General features: G+C 44.9%; 1 protein-coding gene across 2 annotated transcripts in view; it reads left to right on the forward strand.

The window, feature by feature from the left end:
• Window positions 1-19,470, forward strand: part of NR3C2 (nuclear receptor subfamily 3 group C member 2) — a 351,371-nt gene that overhangs the window by 287,544 nt on the left and 44,357 nt on the right. For both annotated transcript variants that reach the window (XM_056562826.1, XM_056562827.1), the window contains exons 5-6: window positions 11,165-11,518; window positions 16,905-17,049. In XM_056562826.1, the coding sequence (XP_056418801.1) occupies window positions 11,165-11,518; window positions 16,905-17,049 (499 nt within the window). The remainder of the gene's footprint in view (window positions 1-11,164; window positions 11,519-16,904; window positions 17,050-19,470) is intronic.

Consider the following 19,470-nt stretch of genomic DNA (forward strand, 5'->3'; position numbering starts at 1 on the left):
AGCAGTTGATCACTTTAAAGGGGTATGTATGTGTGTGTGTGTGTGTGTGTGTGTGTGTGTGTGTTTTTTTTTCTTTTCTGGAAAACCCCTTTAATGTCTGATCAATGTTATCATCCAGGGTACACATAGCCCATAGAATTGAAAATTCCAGAGCATTGTAAGAATTTTGGTCCCCGGCTATTCTTATCCGGTACGGGATCAATACGATTTCCAGTCTGGCAGGTGTTCAACTAAAATAGTGTTCCTCTAATTTTCTGTTCAGATCTTTTGTAGTCTTTTGTTGTGTTTGTGTTTAGTTGCAGCCATTATACTTCCATTACTGAAAGTTAGGAAGGAAAACATCTAAATGAACAAATAGACTCATTTAACATATATTAACCTAAATAAAGAATGATTTTGAGCACTTGTGGGCCATTTTCCTATGAGGACAGATAAGTAAATGTATGTGCTTCTGTGGGAGTGCTGAGCTTTTTCAGTAATTGGGAAGCTTTCTATAGTAATGGAAATGTTTTCTGTTATTTTAGTCATTCTACACATTAGCAGATGAACACAGTAGGAGTCTGATGGATCTGCTTTGTCTATATAGTTAATCAGTTCCTTGGCAACATTGTAGCCCTACGTTTACAAACAATAATATTGAGAAATTATAGCAAAGCTTCTCGTCTGACATGGTGGTAGTTCTTCAATGCAAAAGGTCTTTTCATAAACCAGCACCAACTTACCTGACCTTCAACATGGAATTCTAACTTACACACGCTTATTGGTCACCAAGGTAACAGCTTCGAGATCAGTCATTTTAATATTTCTATATTTAAGAGAGTTTCAGTATGTTTGAGGAAATCTATTGCATTGCCAGAGATGTGGTTTATAAAAGCAAAATGAAAAGAAGGTTCTCCTATACATTTTTCAAGCTGACAGAAAAGCCACAAGTAAATATGTCTGTAAAGATTAATTAGAGGTATTCCAGTGTTTTACAAAAAATGATATATTGCTGGGGCTGAAAAGAAATGGAAAAAAAAGCTATACTTACCTACCCTTGGTCTCCCGTTGGCTCATCCTGCTGTGATGCTTCTGCCTGCATCTGAGCGCTTGGAGCAGAACCTACCTGCAAGGGTGGCCCATCTCCAGTGATTGACTAAGTGATCTGACCAAGCAAAAGACAGAAGCATAGGGGTACTGGGATAAGCCAAACGGGAGCCGTGGGGATTCAGGGGTAGATATTTAACTCCTTGGTGACACATAATGTACATGTATGTCATGTGCATTCTCTGGGACTATAAAGCGCATTCAGGATAAACTAACATAGCAGCCAGAAGCCTTTAAAAACCTCCTTGCAAGTCGCTCTTCTAATACAGTACAAGAACTTAAACATATGTGGTATCGCCATGTGCAGAAATGTCCAAAATGCCCTTTTTAAAAATAAAAGAAACAATCTTATTGGTCGCTATGGGCACAGCTTTTTCTCTGCACAGGGTTTAATAAATCTGCAATTTTGGAAGGTGCACGGTCCGGTGGGGGCGGGGGGCGGGACATTATCGGATTATCGGCAAGGTAGTTGCTGTCACGATGCCGGCTGGCGGGTAGTGGATCCTCTGTGCCAGAGAGGGATTGGCGTGGACCGTGCTAGTGGATCGGTTCTAAGTCACTACTGGTTTTCACCAGAGCCCGCCGCAAAGCGGGATGGTCTTGCTGCGGCGGTAGTGACCAGGTCGTATCCACTAGCAACGGCTCAACCTCTCTGGCTGCTGAAGATAGGCGCGGTACAAGGGAGTAGACAGAAGCAAGGTCGGACGTAGCAGAAGGTCGGGGCAGGCAGCAAGGATCGTAGTCAGGGGCAACGGCAGGAGGTCTGGAACACAGGCTAGGAACATACAAGGAACGCTTTCACTGGCACAATGGCAACAAGATCCGGCAGGGAAGTGCAGGGGAAGTGAGGTGATATAGGGAAGTGCACAGGTGAAGACACTAATTGGAATCACTGCGCCAATCAGCGGCGCAGTGGCCCTTTAAATCGCAAAGACCCGGCGCGCGCGCGCCCTAGGGAGCGGGGCCGCGCGCGCCGGGACAGGACCGAGGGAGAGCGAGTCAGGTACGGGAGCCGGGGTGCGCATCGCGAGCGGGCGCTACCCGCATCGCGAATCGCATCCCGGCTGGAAGCAGAATCGCAGCGCCCCGGGTCAGTGGATCTGACCGGAGCGCTGCAGCGGAGAGAGTGTAGCGAGCGCTCCGGGGAGGAGCGGGGACCCGGAGCGCTCGGCGTAACAGTACCCCCCCCCTTGGGTCTCCCCCTCTTTTTAGGGCCTGAGAACCTGAGGAGCAGACTTTTATCTAGGATGTTGTCCTCAGGTTCCCAGGATCTCTCTTCAGGACCACAACCCTCCCAGTCCACTAGAAAAAAAGTTTTCCCTCTGACCTTTTTAGAGGCTAAGATCTCTTTGACAGAGAAGATGTCCGAGGAGCCGGAAACAGGAGTGGGAGGAACAGATTTGGGAGAAAAACGGTTGAGGATGAGTGGTTTAAGAAGAGAGACGTGAAAGGCATTAGGGATACGAAGAGAAGGAGGAAGAAGAAGTTTGTAAGAGACAGGATTAATTTGACACAAAATTTTGAAAGGACCAAGATAGCGTGGTCCCAACTTGTAGCTAGGGACACGGAAGCGGACATATTTAGCGGAGAGCCATACCTTGTCTCTAGGGGAAAAAACGGGAGGAGCTCTTCTTTTCTTATCCGCGAACCTCTTCATGCGTGATGAAGCCTGTAGGAGAGAATTTTGGGTCTCTCTCCATATAATGGAAAGGTCACGAGAAATTTCATCCACAGCGGGCAGACCAGAGGGCAAGGGGGTAGGGAGGGGGGGAAGAGGGTGACGGCCGTACACCACGAAAAATGGGGATTTGGAGGAAGATTCAGAGACTCTGAAGTTATACGAGAATTCGGCCCATGGAAGGAGATCTGCCCAGTCATCCTGGCGGGAGGAAACAAAATGTCGCAAATAATCACCCAAGACTTGGTTAATTCTTTCTACTTGTCCATTGGACTGGGGATGATATGCAGAAGAAAAATTTAATTTAATCTTGAGTTGTTTACAGAGAGCCCTCCAGAATTTAGACACGAATTGGACGCCTCTATCCGAGACGATCTGCGTAGGCAATCCGTGAAGACGAAAAATGTGTACAAAAAATTGTTTAGCCAACTGAGGCGCTGAAGGAAGACCAGGAAGAGGGATGAAATGTGCCATTTTGGAGAATCGATCAACGACCACCCAAATAACAGTGTTGCCACGGGAAGGGGGTAAATCAGTAATAAAATCCATACCAATCAGAGACCAAGGCTGTTCGGGGACAGGCAGGGGATGAAGAAAACCAGCGGGCTTCTGGCGAGGAGTCTTATCCCGGGCACAGATAGTGCAGGCTCGCACAAAGTCCACAACATCCGTCTCCAGAGTCGGCCACCAATAGAAGCGGGAGATGAGTTGCACAGATTTCTTGATGCCCACATGACCTGCGAGATGGGAGGAGTGACCCCATTTGAGGATTCCGAGGCGTTGGCGTGGAGAAACAAAGGTCTTTCCTGGAGGAGTTTGCCTGATGGAGGCTGGAGAAGTGGAGATCAGGCAGTCAGGTGGAATGATGTGTTGCGGAGAGAGTTCAACTTCTGAGGCATCCGAGGAACGAGAGAGAGCATCGGCCCTAATGTTCTTATCGGCAGGACGAAAGTGAATCTCAAAATTAAATCGGGCAAAGAACAGAGACCACCGGGCCTGGCGAGGATTCAGCCGTTGGGCAGACTGGAGGTAGGAGAGGTTCTTGTGGTCGGTGTAAATAATAACTGGAAATCTTGATCCCTCCAGCAGATGCCTCCATTCCTCAAGTGCTAATTTAATGGCTAGAAGCTCTCGATCCCCGATGGAGTAGTTCCTCTCCGCCGGAGAGAAGGTCCTAGAAAAAAAACCACAAGTGACAGCATGCCCGGAAGAATTTTTTTGTAAAAGAACAGCTCCAGCTCCCACTGAGGAGGCATCAACCTCCAATAGGAAGGGTTTGGAAGGGTCAGGTCTGGAGAGCACGGGAGCCGAAGAAAAGGCAGACTTGAGTCGTTTAAAGGCGTCTTCCGCTTGAGGAGGCCACGACTTGGGATCGGCATTTTTTTTGGTTAAAGCCACGATAGGAGCCACAACGGTAGAAAAATGTGGAATAAATTGCCTGTAATAATTGGCGAACCCCAAAAAGCGTTGGATAGCACGGAGTCCGGAGGGGCGTGGCCAATCTAAGACGGCAGAGAGTTTGTCTGGATCCATTTGTAGTCCCTGGCCAGAGACCAAATATCCTAGAAAAGGAAGAGATTGGCATTCAAACAGACATTTCTCAATTTTGGCATAGAGTTGATTGTCACGAAGTCTCTGAAGAACCATACGGACATGCTGGCGGTGTTCTTCTAGATTGGCAGAAAAAATTAGGATATCGTCCAGATATACAACAACACAGGAGTATAGCAGATCACGAAAAATTTCATTGACAAAGTCTTGGAAGACAGCAGGGGCGTTGCACAGGCCAAAGGGCATGACCAGATACTCAAAGTGTCCATCTCTGGTGTTAAACGCCGTTTTCCACTCATCCCCCTCTCTGATGCGGATGAGGTTATAGGCGCCTCTTAAGTCCAATTTAGTAAAGATGTGGGCACCTTGGAGGCGATCAAAGAGTTCAGAGATGAGGGGTAGGGGGTAGCGGTTCTTAACCGTGATTTTATTAAGACCGCGGTAGTCAATGCAAGGACGTAGGGAGCCATCTTTTTTGGACACAAAGAAAAATCCAGCTCCGGCAGGAGAGGAGGATTTACGGATAAAGCCCTTTTTTAAATTTTCCTGGACATACTCAGACATGGCAAGAGTCTCTGGGGCAGAGAGAGGATAAATTCTGCCCCGGGGTGGAGTAGTACCCGGGAGGAGGTCGATAGGGCAATCATAAGGCCTGTGAGGAGGTAGAGTCTCAGCTTGTTTTTTGCAGAAAACATCCGCGAAGTCCATATAGGCCTTAGGGAGACCGGTTACTGAGGGAACCACAGAGTCACGGCAAGGGTTACTGGGAACCGGTCTTAGACAGTCCTTGGAACAAGAGGGCCCCCAACTCTTGATCTCCCCAGTGGACCAATCCAGGGTTGGGGAATGAAGTTGAAGCCAGGGAAGTCCAAGGAGAATTTCCGAGGTGCAATTGGGGAGGACCAAAAGTTCAATCCTCTCGTGATGAGATCCGATGCTCATTAGAAGGGGCTCCGTGCGGAAGCGTATGGTACAGTCCAATCTTTCATTGTTTACACAATTGATGTAAAGGGGTCTGGCGAGACTGGTCACTGGGATGTTGAACCTGTTGACGAGAGAGGCCAAAATAAAATTTCCTGCAGATCCAGAGTCCAAGAAGGCCACGGTAGAGATGGAGAAGGCAGAGGCAGACATCCGCACAGGCACAGTAAGACGTGGAGAAGCAGAGTAGACATCAAGGACTGTCTCACCTTTGTGCGGAGTCAGCGTACGTCTTTCCAGGCGGGGAGGACGGATAGGACAATCCCTCAGGAAGTGTTCGGTACTAGCACAGTACAGGCAGAGGTTCTCCATGCGGCGTCGTGTCCTCTCTTGAGGTGTCAGGCGAGACCGGTCGACCTGCATAGCCTCCACGGCGGGAGGCACAGGAACAGATTGCAGGGGACCAGAGGAGAGAGGAGCCGAGGAGAAGAAACGCCTCGTGCGAACAGAGTCCATATCTTGGCGGAGCTCCTGACGCCTTTCGGAAAAACGCATGTCAATGCGAGTGGCTAGGTGAATAAGTTCATGTAGATTAGCAGGAATTTCTCGTGCGGCCAGAACATCTTTAATGTTGCTGGATAGGCCTTTTTTAAAGGTCGCGCAGAGGGCCTCATTATTCCAGGACAATTCTGAAGCAAGAGTACGGAATTGTACGGCATACTCGCCAACGGAAGAATTACCCTGGACCAGGTTCAACAGGGCAGTCTCAGCAGAAGAGGCTCGGGCAGGTTCCTCAAAGACACTTCGGATTTCCGAGAAGAAGGAGTGTACAGAGGCAGTGACGGGGTCATTGCGGTCCCAGAGCGGTGTGGCCCATGACAGGGCTTTTCCGGACAGAAGGCTGACTACGAAAGCCACCTTAGACCTTTCAGTGGGAAACAGGTCCGACATCATCTCCAGATGCAGGGAACATTGGGAAAGAAAGCCACGGCAAAACTTAGAGTCCCCATCAAATTTATCCGGCAAGGATAGGCGTAGCCCAGGAGCGGCCACTCGCTGCGGAGGAGGTGCAGGAGCTGGCGGAGGAGATGACTGCTGAAGCTGTGGTAGTAACTGTTGTAGCATAACGGTCAGTTGAGACAGCTGTTGGCCTTGTTGCGCTATCTGTTGTGACTGCTGGGCGACCACCGTGGTGAGGTCAGCGACAACTGGCAGAGGAACTTCAGCGGGATCCATGGCCGGATCTACTGTCACGATGCCGGCTGGCGGGTAGTGGATCCTCTGTGCCAGAGAGGGATTGGCGTGGACCGTGCTAGTGGATCGGTTCTAAGTCACTACTGGTTTTCACCAGAGCCCGCCGCAAAGCGGGATGGTCTTGCTGCGGCGGTAGTGACCAGGTCGTATCCACTAGCAACGGCTCAACCTCTCTGGCTGCTGAAGATAGGCGCGGTACAAGGGAGTAGACAGAAGCAAGGTCGGACGTAGCAGAAGGTCGGGGCAGGCAGCAAGGATCGTAGTCAGGGGCAACGGCAGGAGGTCTGGAACACAGGCTAGGAACATACAAGGAACGCTTTCACTGGCACAATGGCAACAAGATCCGGCAGGGAAGTGCAGGGGAAGTGAGGTGATATAGGGAAGTGCACAGGTGAAGACACTAATTGGAATCACTGCGCCAATCAGCGGCGCAGTGGCCCTTTAAATCGCAAAGACCTGGCGCGCGCGCGCCCTAGGGAGCGGGGCCGCGCGCGCCGGGACAGGACCGAGGGAGAGCGAGTCAGGTACGGGAGCCGGGGTGCGCATCGCGAGCGGGCGCTACCCGCATCGCGAATCGCATCCCGGCTGGAAGCAGAATCGCAGCGCCCCGGGTCAGTGGATCTGACCGGAGCGCTGCAGCGGAGAGAGTGTAGCGAGCGCTCCGGGGAGGAGCGGGGACCCGGAGCGCTCGGCGTAACAGTTGCCGATACCGATAACGTCAAAAATCGTGAATATCGGCCGATAATATCGGCCAAACCGATAATCAGTCGATCCCTACTTTTAACCCAGATAACCCCTTTATCAGAACAAAGTAATTCTATAGTAAAAATAGGAATATCTGGAAAATGGGATTTTAATTGTTGGCTGAATTCAGACAAGGTTAAAGGTAGTGAAAATGGCTTACAGTGGAGGGATGGCATATATTATGACATTTCTCTGTTTAGATTTAATAGCAAGACAGCACTTAAAGGGGGTACTCTGGTGGAAAACATTTTTTTAAATCAACAGGTGCCAGAAAGTTAAACATATTTGTAAATTACTTCTATTTATCAATCTTAATCCTTCCAGTACTTATCAGTTGCTCTAGAATACAGAGGAACTTAATTTATTTTTGACTTTCTTTTCTGTCTGTTCACGGTGCATGTCCATATCAGGAACTGTTTAGAGTAGGAAAAATTCCCTATAGCAAACCTCTCCTGCTCTGGACAGTTCCTGACATGGACCAAGGTGTCAACAGAGAGCACCGTGGTCAGACAGAAAAGAAATTCAAAAAGAAAAGAACTTCTTCTGTATTAAAAAGCAGCTGATAAGTACTGGAAGGATTAAGATTACTTTAAAGGAGTTTTTCCAAGATTATAGCTTATCACCCTGATAGGTGATAAGCAACTGATGGGTGGGGGGCTGACTGCTGGGATGGCCACTGATGATCATAATGGGGGTCCCATCCCCTCCTACTCTGACCCAATTGAATGGAGTAGCAACCAAACATGTGCATTTCCCCTCCATTCATTCAAGCCAAGCGCCGTACTCTTCAGCAGGTATGTGGCTCGTTCTGAAGGACTCTGCTATACTGGAATGAACTGTGCACCTGTATGACCCTCACTCCAGTAGAGAAGATAAAGGTGACTAAATACAGATATCATGAAGACAATGAACAATTAATACACAAGTATGTAAGCGCACTACATCTTTATAAGATTAAGAAATGTCCCTACAATTGGTAAACTTAGTCAGTAGTCGGACTTGTACTTATCATGTACGCCTATAATAAGATGAGAAGTGGGGTCTTTCTGGTGGAAATAGTAGTTGAGCTGCGCTGACCTATTTAATTACAGGTACAGACAGTAAGAACATTGCAGTCAGAGCAGTTTCCAAAATGATTTGCCTTTAAAATGGCTTAAAAGGTAAAAGAGAGCGAGAGCTCTGCAGCATGAATATTCCTGATCACGGCAGCATATTTCCAGATAGTCATTGGCTTTGATTTCCTCTAATGTGGAAGGCACCAAGCCTTTAATAGTACACCACCTTTCTTAATAGCGTATGTTAATTTTTACAAGTTTATCATGAAATATCTTTTTCTGTGACCAGTGAAAATGCTGCGTGCTAAACTCTTTAGTCCTAAGCATTTAACTCTTGTAAAGTTTTAAAGAACGCTCATTTGAATCCATTAGAATCACGCTGTAGAAAAGAACTGCAGACGTAGCGCTTCACACAGAAGGAATGAAAATATGCCACTAAGCTGTTTTACATGATTGTCTGTGATTGCCTACCAGGTAGACGACTAATGTACTTTCTCCAAAATCCGCAAATCAATTGAATCCGCCCTATGGACACAATAGGGCATGATAGGGCTAACCTTGACACAGTATTGTCAAGGTTATGTATGTGCGTATATGCTTTATAGCTATTACAGGGCTCATTCATCTTTTAGAAATATTCATAATAGTGGTTGACTTAGAGGCCTGAAAAGCAAATATGTATTCTGTAAAACAGGATTTGTTTAGATGTTAGGAAGTAATAGAGATTTGCTTAGATTTCCTATTTTGATTTTCATTCTCCTTTCGTTATACTCCTTTGGTATTGAGTAAGCTCAAATAGATGTCCTGACTGGACAGAAAAATAAAATAAAAAATAAATTTTCCCCCTTCACATTAGTCAAGCAATTTGGATAGGGCAAAAACACATGCTGTCGATCTCTAATATAGACATTGTTGTTCACATGACCTACTACCTCCCTGCACCCATCCAGAATGGCAGCATATTTTAAACACCCCCCTTGCACTTTATATAATCTACTGATCTGTTGCACAATTGTTGTATAAATTCTGCACTAACAATCTGTAAAGCTTTTGTAGTAGCTTATGTTTTTTAAAGAGGTCTAGGTGCTGTTCACACTAGACCCCTCTTAGAGAGTTCCTTCATAAATGGTGCCATCAGTTCTGCTGTTAGTAGTGCCAGAAGAGTGCAGCCATTAATACCATAAGAGTGCCACACTGCAGAGTACAAACACTGTGCCAGCATTGTGCTACAGATTCTATCCGGCCACTGTTGCTGACCCACCATACTTGGGTTAGACTCAAACAAAGCAGATTTGTTATAGCAATATCTGTGTCTGTTCTATTGACCTACCGTATATACTCGAGTATAAGCCGACCCGAATATAAGCCGAGGCCCCTAATTTCACCCCCAAAACCCAGGAAAAGTTATTGACTCGACTATAAGCCTAGGGTGGGAAATACATCATCCCCCCATGTCATCATCCAGACCCCCGTCATCATCCAGACCCCCGTTATCATCACCTTGTCATCATCACTCTGTCATCATCCAGACCCCCGTCATCATCACCCTTTCGTCATCCAGACCCCCGTCATCATCACTCTGTCATCATCCCCCCCCCCCCCTTCATCATCACCGCCTGTCAATCCCTTCAATCAGTGGTCTTCAACCTGCGTACCTCCAGGTGTTGCAAAACTACAACTACAACTCCCCCCCCCCCCTTTAGATTTCTACTCACCTCCCCTTGGTGGGAAGGAAGGGTGAGCTGGTCCAGGCCATCTATGCTGCAGGGAATGTCCGGTGGGGAGGGTTAGTCGTTCGGGGCTGTCCATCTTCACCGGGAGACCCTCTTCTCCGCTCCGGGCCCAGCCCCGGACTAGTGACGTTGCCTTGATGATGACACACAGGGACGTTCATGCGCAGGGACGACTAACCCTCCCCAGCGGACGGTCCCTGCAGCATAGATGGCCCGGACCAGCTCACCCTTCCTTCCCACCGAGGGGAGGTGAGTATAAAACTAAAGGGGGGTCTGGATGATGACGAAAGCCGCAGTGGTCTTCAACCTGCGGAGCTCCAGATGTTTCAAAACTACAACTCCCAGCATGCCCGGACAGCCGATGGCTGTCCGGGCATGCTGGGAGTTGTAGTTCTGAAACATCTGGAGCTCCGCAGGTTGAAGACCACTGAAATGGATTGACAGGCGGAGAGTTCACTCAAGTATAAGCCGAGGGGGGCGTTTTCAGCACGAAAAATAGTGCTGAAAATTTCGGCTTATACTCGAGTATATACGGTAAATGGAGTGCACAAATCAATATACTGTATAAAATGGCTAGAAACCAGATTGTACTTCTCTGGGCACTTTATTCATAGTCTTGTTAGTACTTCATTAGTTTGTGACAAGAATTGTCTCATATATTTCTTTATGTTCTTCATTGTAATCCAAACATACAAATGTAATCTTCAGGCTGCGACTCAACTCCACGTAACTTTATTTCTTCCTATCTGATTTGATTTAATAACATTGGCCATGTCATAGTTGTTTGTGAGAAAAAAACCTAACGTGAACCTGACCACAACCAATATCCAAAATGCACGGAACCATCTAAATCCTTTTGCTCACTAATTTTTCTTATTGGAATTTGGAAAGAATGAACCGTACAGTGAAAAGTGGTATTGATTTGAATGGCCAATTGTTTAGAATGTTGTTTCAGCAATTTAATAATATCTACCTCTGTGCGGAGCCAACGGGGTTGGGTTACTCTACGTTATTGCAAATACTGAAGATGCCTTTATATACTGTAGGTCTTCGCTGAATGGGCAAAGCATGTAGAAAATGGGATTTCATATTTATATACTATTCCGTGTAATCTCATGTTCATGTTGTTGTTGTTATTACAGCTCGAAAGTCAAAAAAGTTAGGAAAATTAAAAGGAGTCCACGAAGAACACCAGCAACCACCACCTCCACATCAACAGCCTCCTCAACAGAGTCCAAAAGAGGAACCTACATTCACATCCACCTCAAAAGAGACATCCGTTTCCACAAACACAACTATCGTTCCAATTATATCTGCTGTATCCCCTGGACTTTCCTTGTCAGCAGCTGTGATACTTGAAAACATTGAACCTGAAATAGTGTATGCAGGATATGACAGTGCTACGCCAGACACGCCGGAAAACCTCTTGTCCACCCTCAACCGTTTGGCTGGGAAGCAGATGATACAAGTGGTGAAATGGGCAAAAGTAATTCCAGGTAAATGAAGCAAGTGTGCAGTTGTTTGTCTTCCATCCAGTCTAGATCCCTTCCGATCCCTAGAAACAGCTGTACTATAGTGTAAACATGTGCAATATAATTCCATGCAATGTGCCCAGCATTATATTTATGTGGATTATGAGGAATATAAGGAGATATTGATTTTCCTTATTTAGAGGCGTCCATACACATTAGATGGATGTCGCTGAGACAGTCAATTTCAGGGAGCCACGATTTTCCCGACAGCAGGTGTCTATAAAAAAAATGTAGGGCTTGTTGGATTTCAGGATGCCTGATTCTCTTGTTCTCTAGAGAGATAAGCTGCCACCAGAGGCGTCTGACAATGGCTTAATACCCTCTTCCTATTAAAAATGCACTTCAGGATTGATTTTTATATATATATATATATATATATATTTTTTTTTTTTGCTTACATAGTACAGCATAGGCTATTATTAGAGAATAATATAGAAGTTCTTGTAGATGCCTTCTGCTTACCTGTACCTGTATACCTATATAGTGGCTGGCATGAGTTTTCAGACATTTCTGATTTGAAAATCCATCACTGAAATGACTTGAATGCAGCTTTCATTTCCCATGACTCCTCTGGCTTTAGATGGGGTGTTTGATCATTGTAACTGTTTATCTAATCTGATTTCAGGAGTGCTGGAGGTCCCTCAGATAAACTTATTAGACTCATAAGTTGGTTGGTGGCAGTTCACACTATATTCAGTTTTGATGCATCTTTTTAGGAAATATTGTCATCAGGCTAAAGGGATTTGATCTGTAATCACAATCGGGATGTTTAATGAAGATTTGAAGTCTTTAGGTTGTGTTTACTAAAGTTTTTACAGAATTTTGGCTGGTATTACTCTCACTTTCCAAAATCACTGTAACAATGACTCCTTTTTACTGTGGTTTGCACAATTATGGTAAAATAAAACCTTTTTGCCGCAATTTTGGGAAAATCATGACAAAAACAGAAATACTGCAGAAAAAAACACTATGGGTGAGTTGTGGTGGTTGTTGTGGGGAAAATCTTTTCATGTTTTCTCTCACACGTTTTTCAAAATCAGGGCCAATGTGTGAACAGAGTCCTAGTGTATAACTACTATACATCCTGATCCCATAGAGATAGCAGATAGTGCTTTGAGGGGTGGAGAGGCATTTAAGAGCTAGTAGGCGGGATCTGGTGATGATTTCCTCCTGTAGTTTACAGAAAGTCAGAGCCCAGGACTGACATCCTGTGCAGACACATTAAGCACTGGAAGGTTTGTGGCTTCAGTCTGTTAATCACATGACAAGTTACTGAAATGAAACCTATAGATGTAGCTGTGCTGGAATAAAACAAATGTCTTTAAGAACACTTGCATGCTCGGCCAAGCATGCATGTGTACTGGGCTGGTAGGAGAAGAGTGTAGGACCAGCCTGGAGTTGGCCATACACATTAGAGTCAGCCAAACCCTCAGATTTGGCCAGGATTGTTCCACTATCTGATGTCTTTGGAAGCTTCCAGATTTTTCTTTGACTGCAGTTGATGGGGGGGAGAGAACATGCTGCTATGTCTGAACTCACGCTTATACTTTACTCTAGACACAGAACGTAAAAATAACCAAAATAATAGAACATGAATTGACAGGGCTGCCATCAGAAATTTTGTGGCCCCTTACACAGGTGAAGGCCTGGGCCCCCTTCCCCCTAGGTGGCCTGCCCCCAAGTCTGCCCCCAGGGACCACCCACCCAATTTATTTTTCTAATTATGTATTTTTAATTAGATTACAGCAGAGGGCAGTGCAGTAAAACACTGCGCTGCAAAGTATGTAACTGCGCCGCACTCTGCTATAATCAAATATACCCTATACTGTAAAGCTCTGATACTGTAAAACTGGCCTAAATTTTTTGGGATATTCCCACATACTGGGGGAGATTTATGAAATCGTGTGAAAGGAAAAGTGGAGAAGTTGTCCATAACAACCAATCAGGTGGCTTATATAATTTTATAGAAAGCCTTTGAAAAATAAATAGAAGCATTCTGATTGTTGCTATGGGCAACTGCATCACTTTTCCTCTTTACAGGTTCTGATAAATCTCCCCCACTGACCATACAGAGGTAGAATCCAGAAAGCGTCTGCTGACAGTATAGGTGATTACAATGACAGGACTCACAGGCAACGTCTTCTCTGGTCGGAGTCGTTCAAGTTTCCTTTCCTTCTCCATCTGGCCTGGACCTCCATGAAGACTTTTCCCAGCTCTGACTTGTCTCTGCAGAACCTGATGGACACACATTTTAGGCTCCTTTCTAAACACCATCCCCAGCTCTATACAAACTCCACATCAATTTTGCCTCACATAGTAATAGTGCTCACTTTGTACCCCCATACACAGATACAGCACCAACACATGTGCGCACAGCCCCTATACACATCCCCCCACACACACATACACAGCCCCTATATATATATATATATATATATATATATATATATATATATACAGCCCCATATACACATACTCAGCCCCCAATACACAGATACACTGCCCTTATGCACACATACACATAGGGTTGCCACCTTTTTTGCCAACAAAAATACCGGCCATGGTAATTTGCATAATTGATCATATATATGCGTGACATCACAGGAAGCTCCGCCCATGCCAATACACTTCGCATCATGTAATGGCACAGATGGATCAGAAGGGAATTGAAATGGCACGGGGGGGGGGATCGGAGGGGGGGATTGAAATGGCATGGGGGAATCAGGGGGGGGGGATTAAAATGGCAGTGGGGGATCAGATTGGGGGATTGAAATGATACAGGGGGATCAGTAGGGGGGGATTGAAATGGAACGAAGGGATTAGGGGGGGGGATAAAAAAAAATGCCACAGGATCAGAGGGGGGATAACTTCAGAACCCTTACTGATCCTCCTGTGCCATTTTAAATAACACCCCCCTGATTCTGGTCAATTAAAATGGCACAGAGGGATGGGGGGGGGGTTCAATTTGAATCCCCCTGTGCCATTTTAATTGATAGATGTAATTAACTCCAACAATACCTTGCCCCACCCCACAATACTATGCATTTTAATTGACCCCCTCCTTTATTTCCCCACTGGCGATCTAGAGAGCTGCCTGTACCTCAGCTTCTCTTGCAGGCAGTCTGTTTGCCCAGTGGACTTTCAGTTGCACCGATAGTGGCGAGGGACGTCCTTGGCGCTCACTGATTTAAAGTAGCTACAGGGCTGCCTGTTCAGCATCTCGGGGGCCTATGATAATTTTATTCTGGCTGTGGTGGGCTCTTATTACTGAAAAATACTGGCCACTGCATGGCCATTATTTTTTCATACTAAATTACCTGCAGAAAATTAGAAATACTGGCTGGGTTGCAACCCTACATACACAGCCCCTATATACACACATACACAGCCCCCATATACACACATACACAGCCCCCCACACACAACCCCCATACACACATGTACAGCCCCCACACACACTGCCCCCATATACACACATACACAACCTCCGACACACAGCCCCCCACACACAGAGCCCCCATATATACACACATACACAGCCCCCCCCCCACCCACACAGCCCCATACACACACACACACAGCCCCCCACACACAGCCCCCCATACACAGCCCCCCCACACACAGCCCCCATATACACACATACACAGCCCCCATATACGCACATACACAGCCCAACCCCCCCCCCCACACACACACACAGCCCCCATATACACACATACCCAGCCCCCCACACACAGTCCCCCAAAACACACATACACGGCCCCCATATACACACAAACACAGCCCCCATATACACACATACACAGCCCATATACACACATACACAGCCCCCCACACACATACACAGCCCTCATATACACTATATACACATACACAGCCCCACATACGCAGCCCCCATATACATATACACCATATATACATACACAGCCCCCCATATACACACATACACAGCCCCATACACATTCACTGCCCACATACACTGCCCTTATATACACACACAGCCATCATACACACATACACTGCCCCCATATGAGTTAGTACCTGTGTGCAGTGTAGCTGGCTGCTCCACTCCTCTATTGCGGGCGCCGGGCAGGGAGAGGAGGGACACGTGGGCTAACGTCACTGGCCTGCTGGAAACTGATTGCCGCACACAGGAATGTCTCTTACCAGCTGCAGCCACAAAGTGTCAGCGTGCTGCCCTCCGGATGGCACTCCCTCTTGCTCCAGCCCCCGATCCGGACCACAAACGCAGACAGCCAGGGCAGGGCTGGGATGGGCTGGTCAGGCATCAGTAATTGAAAAAAAATAATAAAAAGGAACGTGATGATAGTGGCGGTCCCCCTCTCTGGTGTGACTGACTGTCTGTACAGAGTATGGTCAGTTAGTCAGTCAGTGTACAGTGATGCCCCCCAGCGGTCAGTGGGTGACAGTCACTCACTGGGGGTCCAAGCCCTTTACTGGGGTACTGGTTGTACCCCCCCTGATGGCAGTCCTGTGAATTGATATCACAAAGTTACTTTAAAGTTTGTATAACAAAGTTACAGAGGATATTTGTTATTATTTACTTTGACACATTTTATACTTTCATAAAGTTCTTCGGTTTACTTCTATTGAGCGTTGTGTTTTACTCACATTGAGATTAAAGAGATGTCTTTTCCTGTTTTATAATAAAGTGTTTAGGAAATGTGTCCCTCTGCTATGTGAGACCCTAGCAGGGAAGAGCTTTATTAGTTTGCTGCAGTCATCTCTATATTCCACATTTAGCAGCGGTAGAAGTGGGAAAACATTATATAAACATCAATTCCCCTCTCCCTGCACAACGTGAGAACGTTCAACATTACGGCTTGGAATTGCTGAGCGTTGTGGAACTAGCTTAGTTTTTTTTTCCATTATGTGATGTTTTAGGCCATTTTAATAAATTGCTGATGGTCTACCAGACCCTCTCCAGCTATTCGGAAACATCTCCTGCTTGTTTTACTTATACCTAGAGCAGTTGTCTTCTTAATCTACAATTCTCAAAAGGGGATAACGTCTACAAACTCTATGGTCAAATCAATTGTGTAAACTTTTAGCCTCTTTCATATAAAGCAAACATTTTACAACACATGGATTAGGGTCTCAAGGGCGGCTCTAGGATTTTCAGTACCCCCCCCCCCCAAATAGGACATGGTGTTGGAGGTACGGTATCATGATATTTGAGATAATTGTTGAACCCCACTGTTGCAGCCCCGGACTTTAATTCAAGCTGTCATTCAAGATCTGAAAAAGGAATTCATGTATGTTTTCTTATGGGGTGCTCTTCAGTGTTCCCTATTATTTGTTGATTTGTATGTTTTTTCCTCTACTTCAGGATTTAGAAACCTGCCTCTTGAGGACCAAATTACTTTAATTCAGTACTCCTGGATGTGCCTGTCATCGTTTGCCTTGAGCTGGAGATCGTATAAACATGCAAACAGCCAATATCTGTATTTTGCCCCAGACCTGATATTTAATGAGTAAGTACTATGTAATAAGAACTATGGAGATTCTGTGTAAATTATTTGCTAAATCTAAAGACCTTGGGCAAATTTTGTGCAGAATTCTTTATTTTGTGCAAAAATAGTGGAAAGAGTATAAATGGTGAAAAGTTTGGGCTCATAGGGAATGGGTTGAGTCCTTGCTTTTATGACTATTTCTACATATCTGTGTGTTTTGGATCAGTGGACTGGACCTTTAGTGGTGTTCTTAGTTTTTTTGTGTTGCTCTTGGAAACGTTTTATTTTGTGTTTCTGAAATACAGTCTAAATAAAAGGATTATCTGTAAAGTTTACAGTTCTGGAAGAACATCACAGGAGTCCACAACTGTTCAGGGTATACTGTAACAAAACTAATATTGTTATTGGTCAAATGTTCATTATATAGATTCTTCCCTGGAATAATAGTCTCTCTCCATGCATATGTACTGTCTATGGGAGGTATGTGACTAAACTGGGTAGGCCCAGCATCTTCTCTAGTGCCCTTCCCAGTCAAGATTGAAAAGGAAAAATATAAGTTACATTTTGCTTTAGAAGGCTTGTAGGCCCACACCATTATGCCAAAATTCTTTTATGCATTTATTTTGGTTAGGTAGTCCCTACATTTTTCACAGCACTGTATAGAAATTGTCGCCATCCACATTTATTTTTTTTTGCAACAGGGTTCACAATCTACAGTATTTCCCTAAGAACATAAATAACCAAGTTTCTTGAAATGCAGTGCTTTTCCATTAGACAAATGAAAAGAAAAAAATTGGCAGGCAATGACACTTTTCTTTCTGTGGCTCTGTATATCTGTTATGTCTGGGTTTTCTTTATATGCCTTTATAAAGGCTTGATGCATAGAGAGCTCCCCCCTTGCACCATGCCTGCTAATTAGCATAACGAAACGTCATAAAAAATGGACAGAGCCATGGCGAGCCCAACAGTAAGTACCAGTTTCACCAGAGTCACCAACAGAAAAAGCTTGTGCCAACAGGTAAGAGTGGGTGACACTGATGACAAATTCCCTTTTACGATTTATGTCGACAAACGCTTTATATCATATTGACCTCTTAGAGAGCACTGAAGCTCTGAACCCCTACTTCCTCTTCAGCTAATATGTTAAATGGGGTTGTCTGCAAAAAGATAACCACTTCAGGTATCAATTGGGGTGACACTTTAGCTTGACCGTTGTTCTTTGCTCTAAAGAGCTAGATACATGCTCTCAATGCCTTCTTCAAACAACTTCCAGGACAATGGCTAATACATGATTTGTTTTCATTTAAATGACACTATATAACATTGATCTCATTTCACAAAATTGCTTTGTTTCTGTAATGCTTTTTAAATCCTCATCCTTCTCTCACCCCCCAAAAAATACAGCCAGAAAATTTGTACTGAAAGAACATTATTTTTCATTTCTTCAGAATCCTAAGAGTGGATAGGCATTTATCTTTTTAAACCAATATATTCAAGTTAATTTTGCTCTTTTCTGTATAAAGTAATCTTGCCGAGCTGAGATATTTCTTCAGTGCAGATTTTTATTTTTCCATTTATCCGAGTAGCATAGACGTTTTATTGCTTATTCACTATTTTCATTTCTCATTCCCTTGAGTGGGATGCTCTTTAGTACAAATATTTAACATGTAAGAAAGAAGGGGGGGGGGGGAGGAGAAAGTCTCTCGTGATTGAAATTGGTTTTCCCACAAGTTAACTTGTATGTATTAAATCCCATTCAGTTACTGGAGATGTGAAAAGCCTATTGCCTTAGGCTGCCGTAAATTTGAGTACATAGTGGTGAGTTAACTGTATAAGATAGAGTTTGTTCTAGGATAGATTAGATAGATGGGGGTACATACAATAAAGACAGACCATGTGGCTGCTGGGGACCCTATTGAGAGACAAAGTCCAGATCTGGTTGGTCAATTCATTTTGCTACTGGTAAACTATTCCGATGTCCTCTCCCCATTGTCAGTAAATTATGGGATAAGGACATTCACCTAAGGGTCATGAAAAGTAAGGGGAAATAAACACAAACCCTCTTTCTTCTTTATATGCAGATAAATCTGGTATTGATAGATGGATGTATAGATAGATGCATAGATTAGCAGATAATAGATCAAAATTAATAGATCAGATAGATAGATAGATAGATAGATAGATAGATAGGATCAGATAGATTGATTGACCCGAAACAAAAAGAAAGAAAGAATGAAAGAGTGAAATAAAGAGTTAACTGGTCATTAAGGCCCAAGAGGTCCAGTCATTAAGGGGTTAATCTTTGCTCTGTCTTCCTGTAACTATTCAATGTCTATAATGCCATAGATCACACATGGCATACATATTCATTATAGACATATGGATATATGTGAGCACTCCGGTCGAATGTGGTTTTGGCTTCCTAAAATAACTTCCTAATAT

This window comes from Hyla sarda, chromosome 1 (genome assembly GCF_029499605.1).
Source record: "Hyla sarda isolate aHylSar1 chromosome 1, aHylSar1.hap1, whole genome shotgun sequence".
In the NCBI taxonomy this organism is placed as follows: Eukaryota; Metazoa; Chordata; class Amphibia; order Anura; family Hylidae; genus Hyla; species Hyla sarda.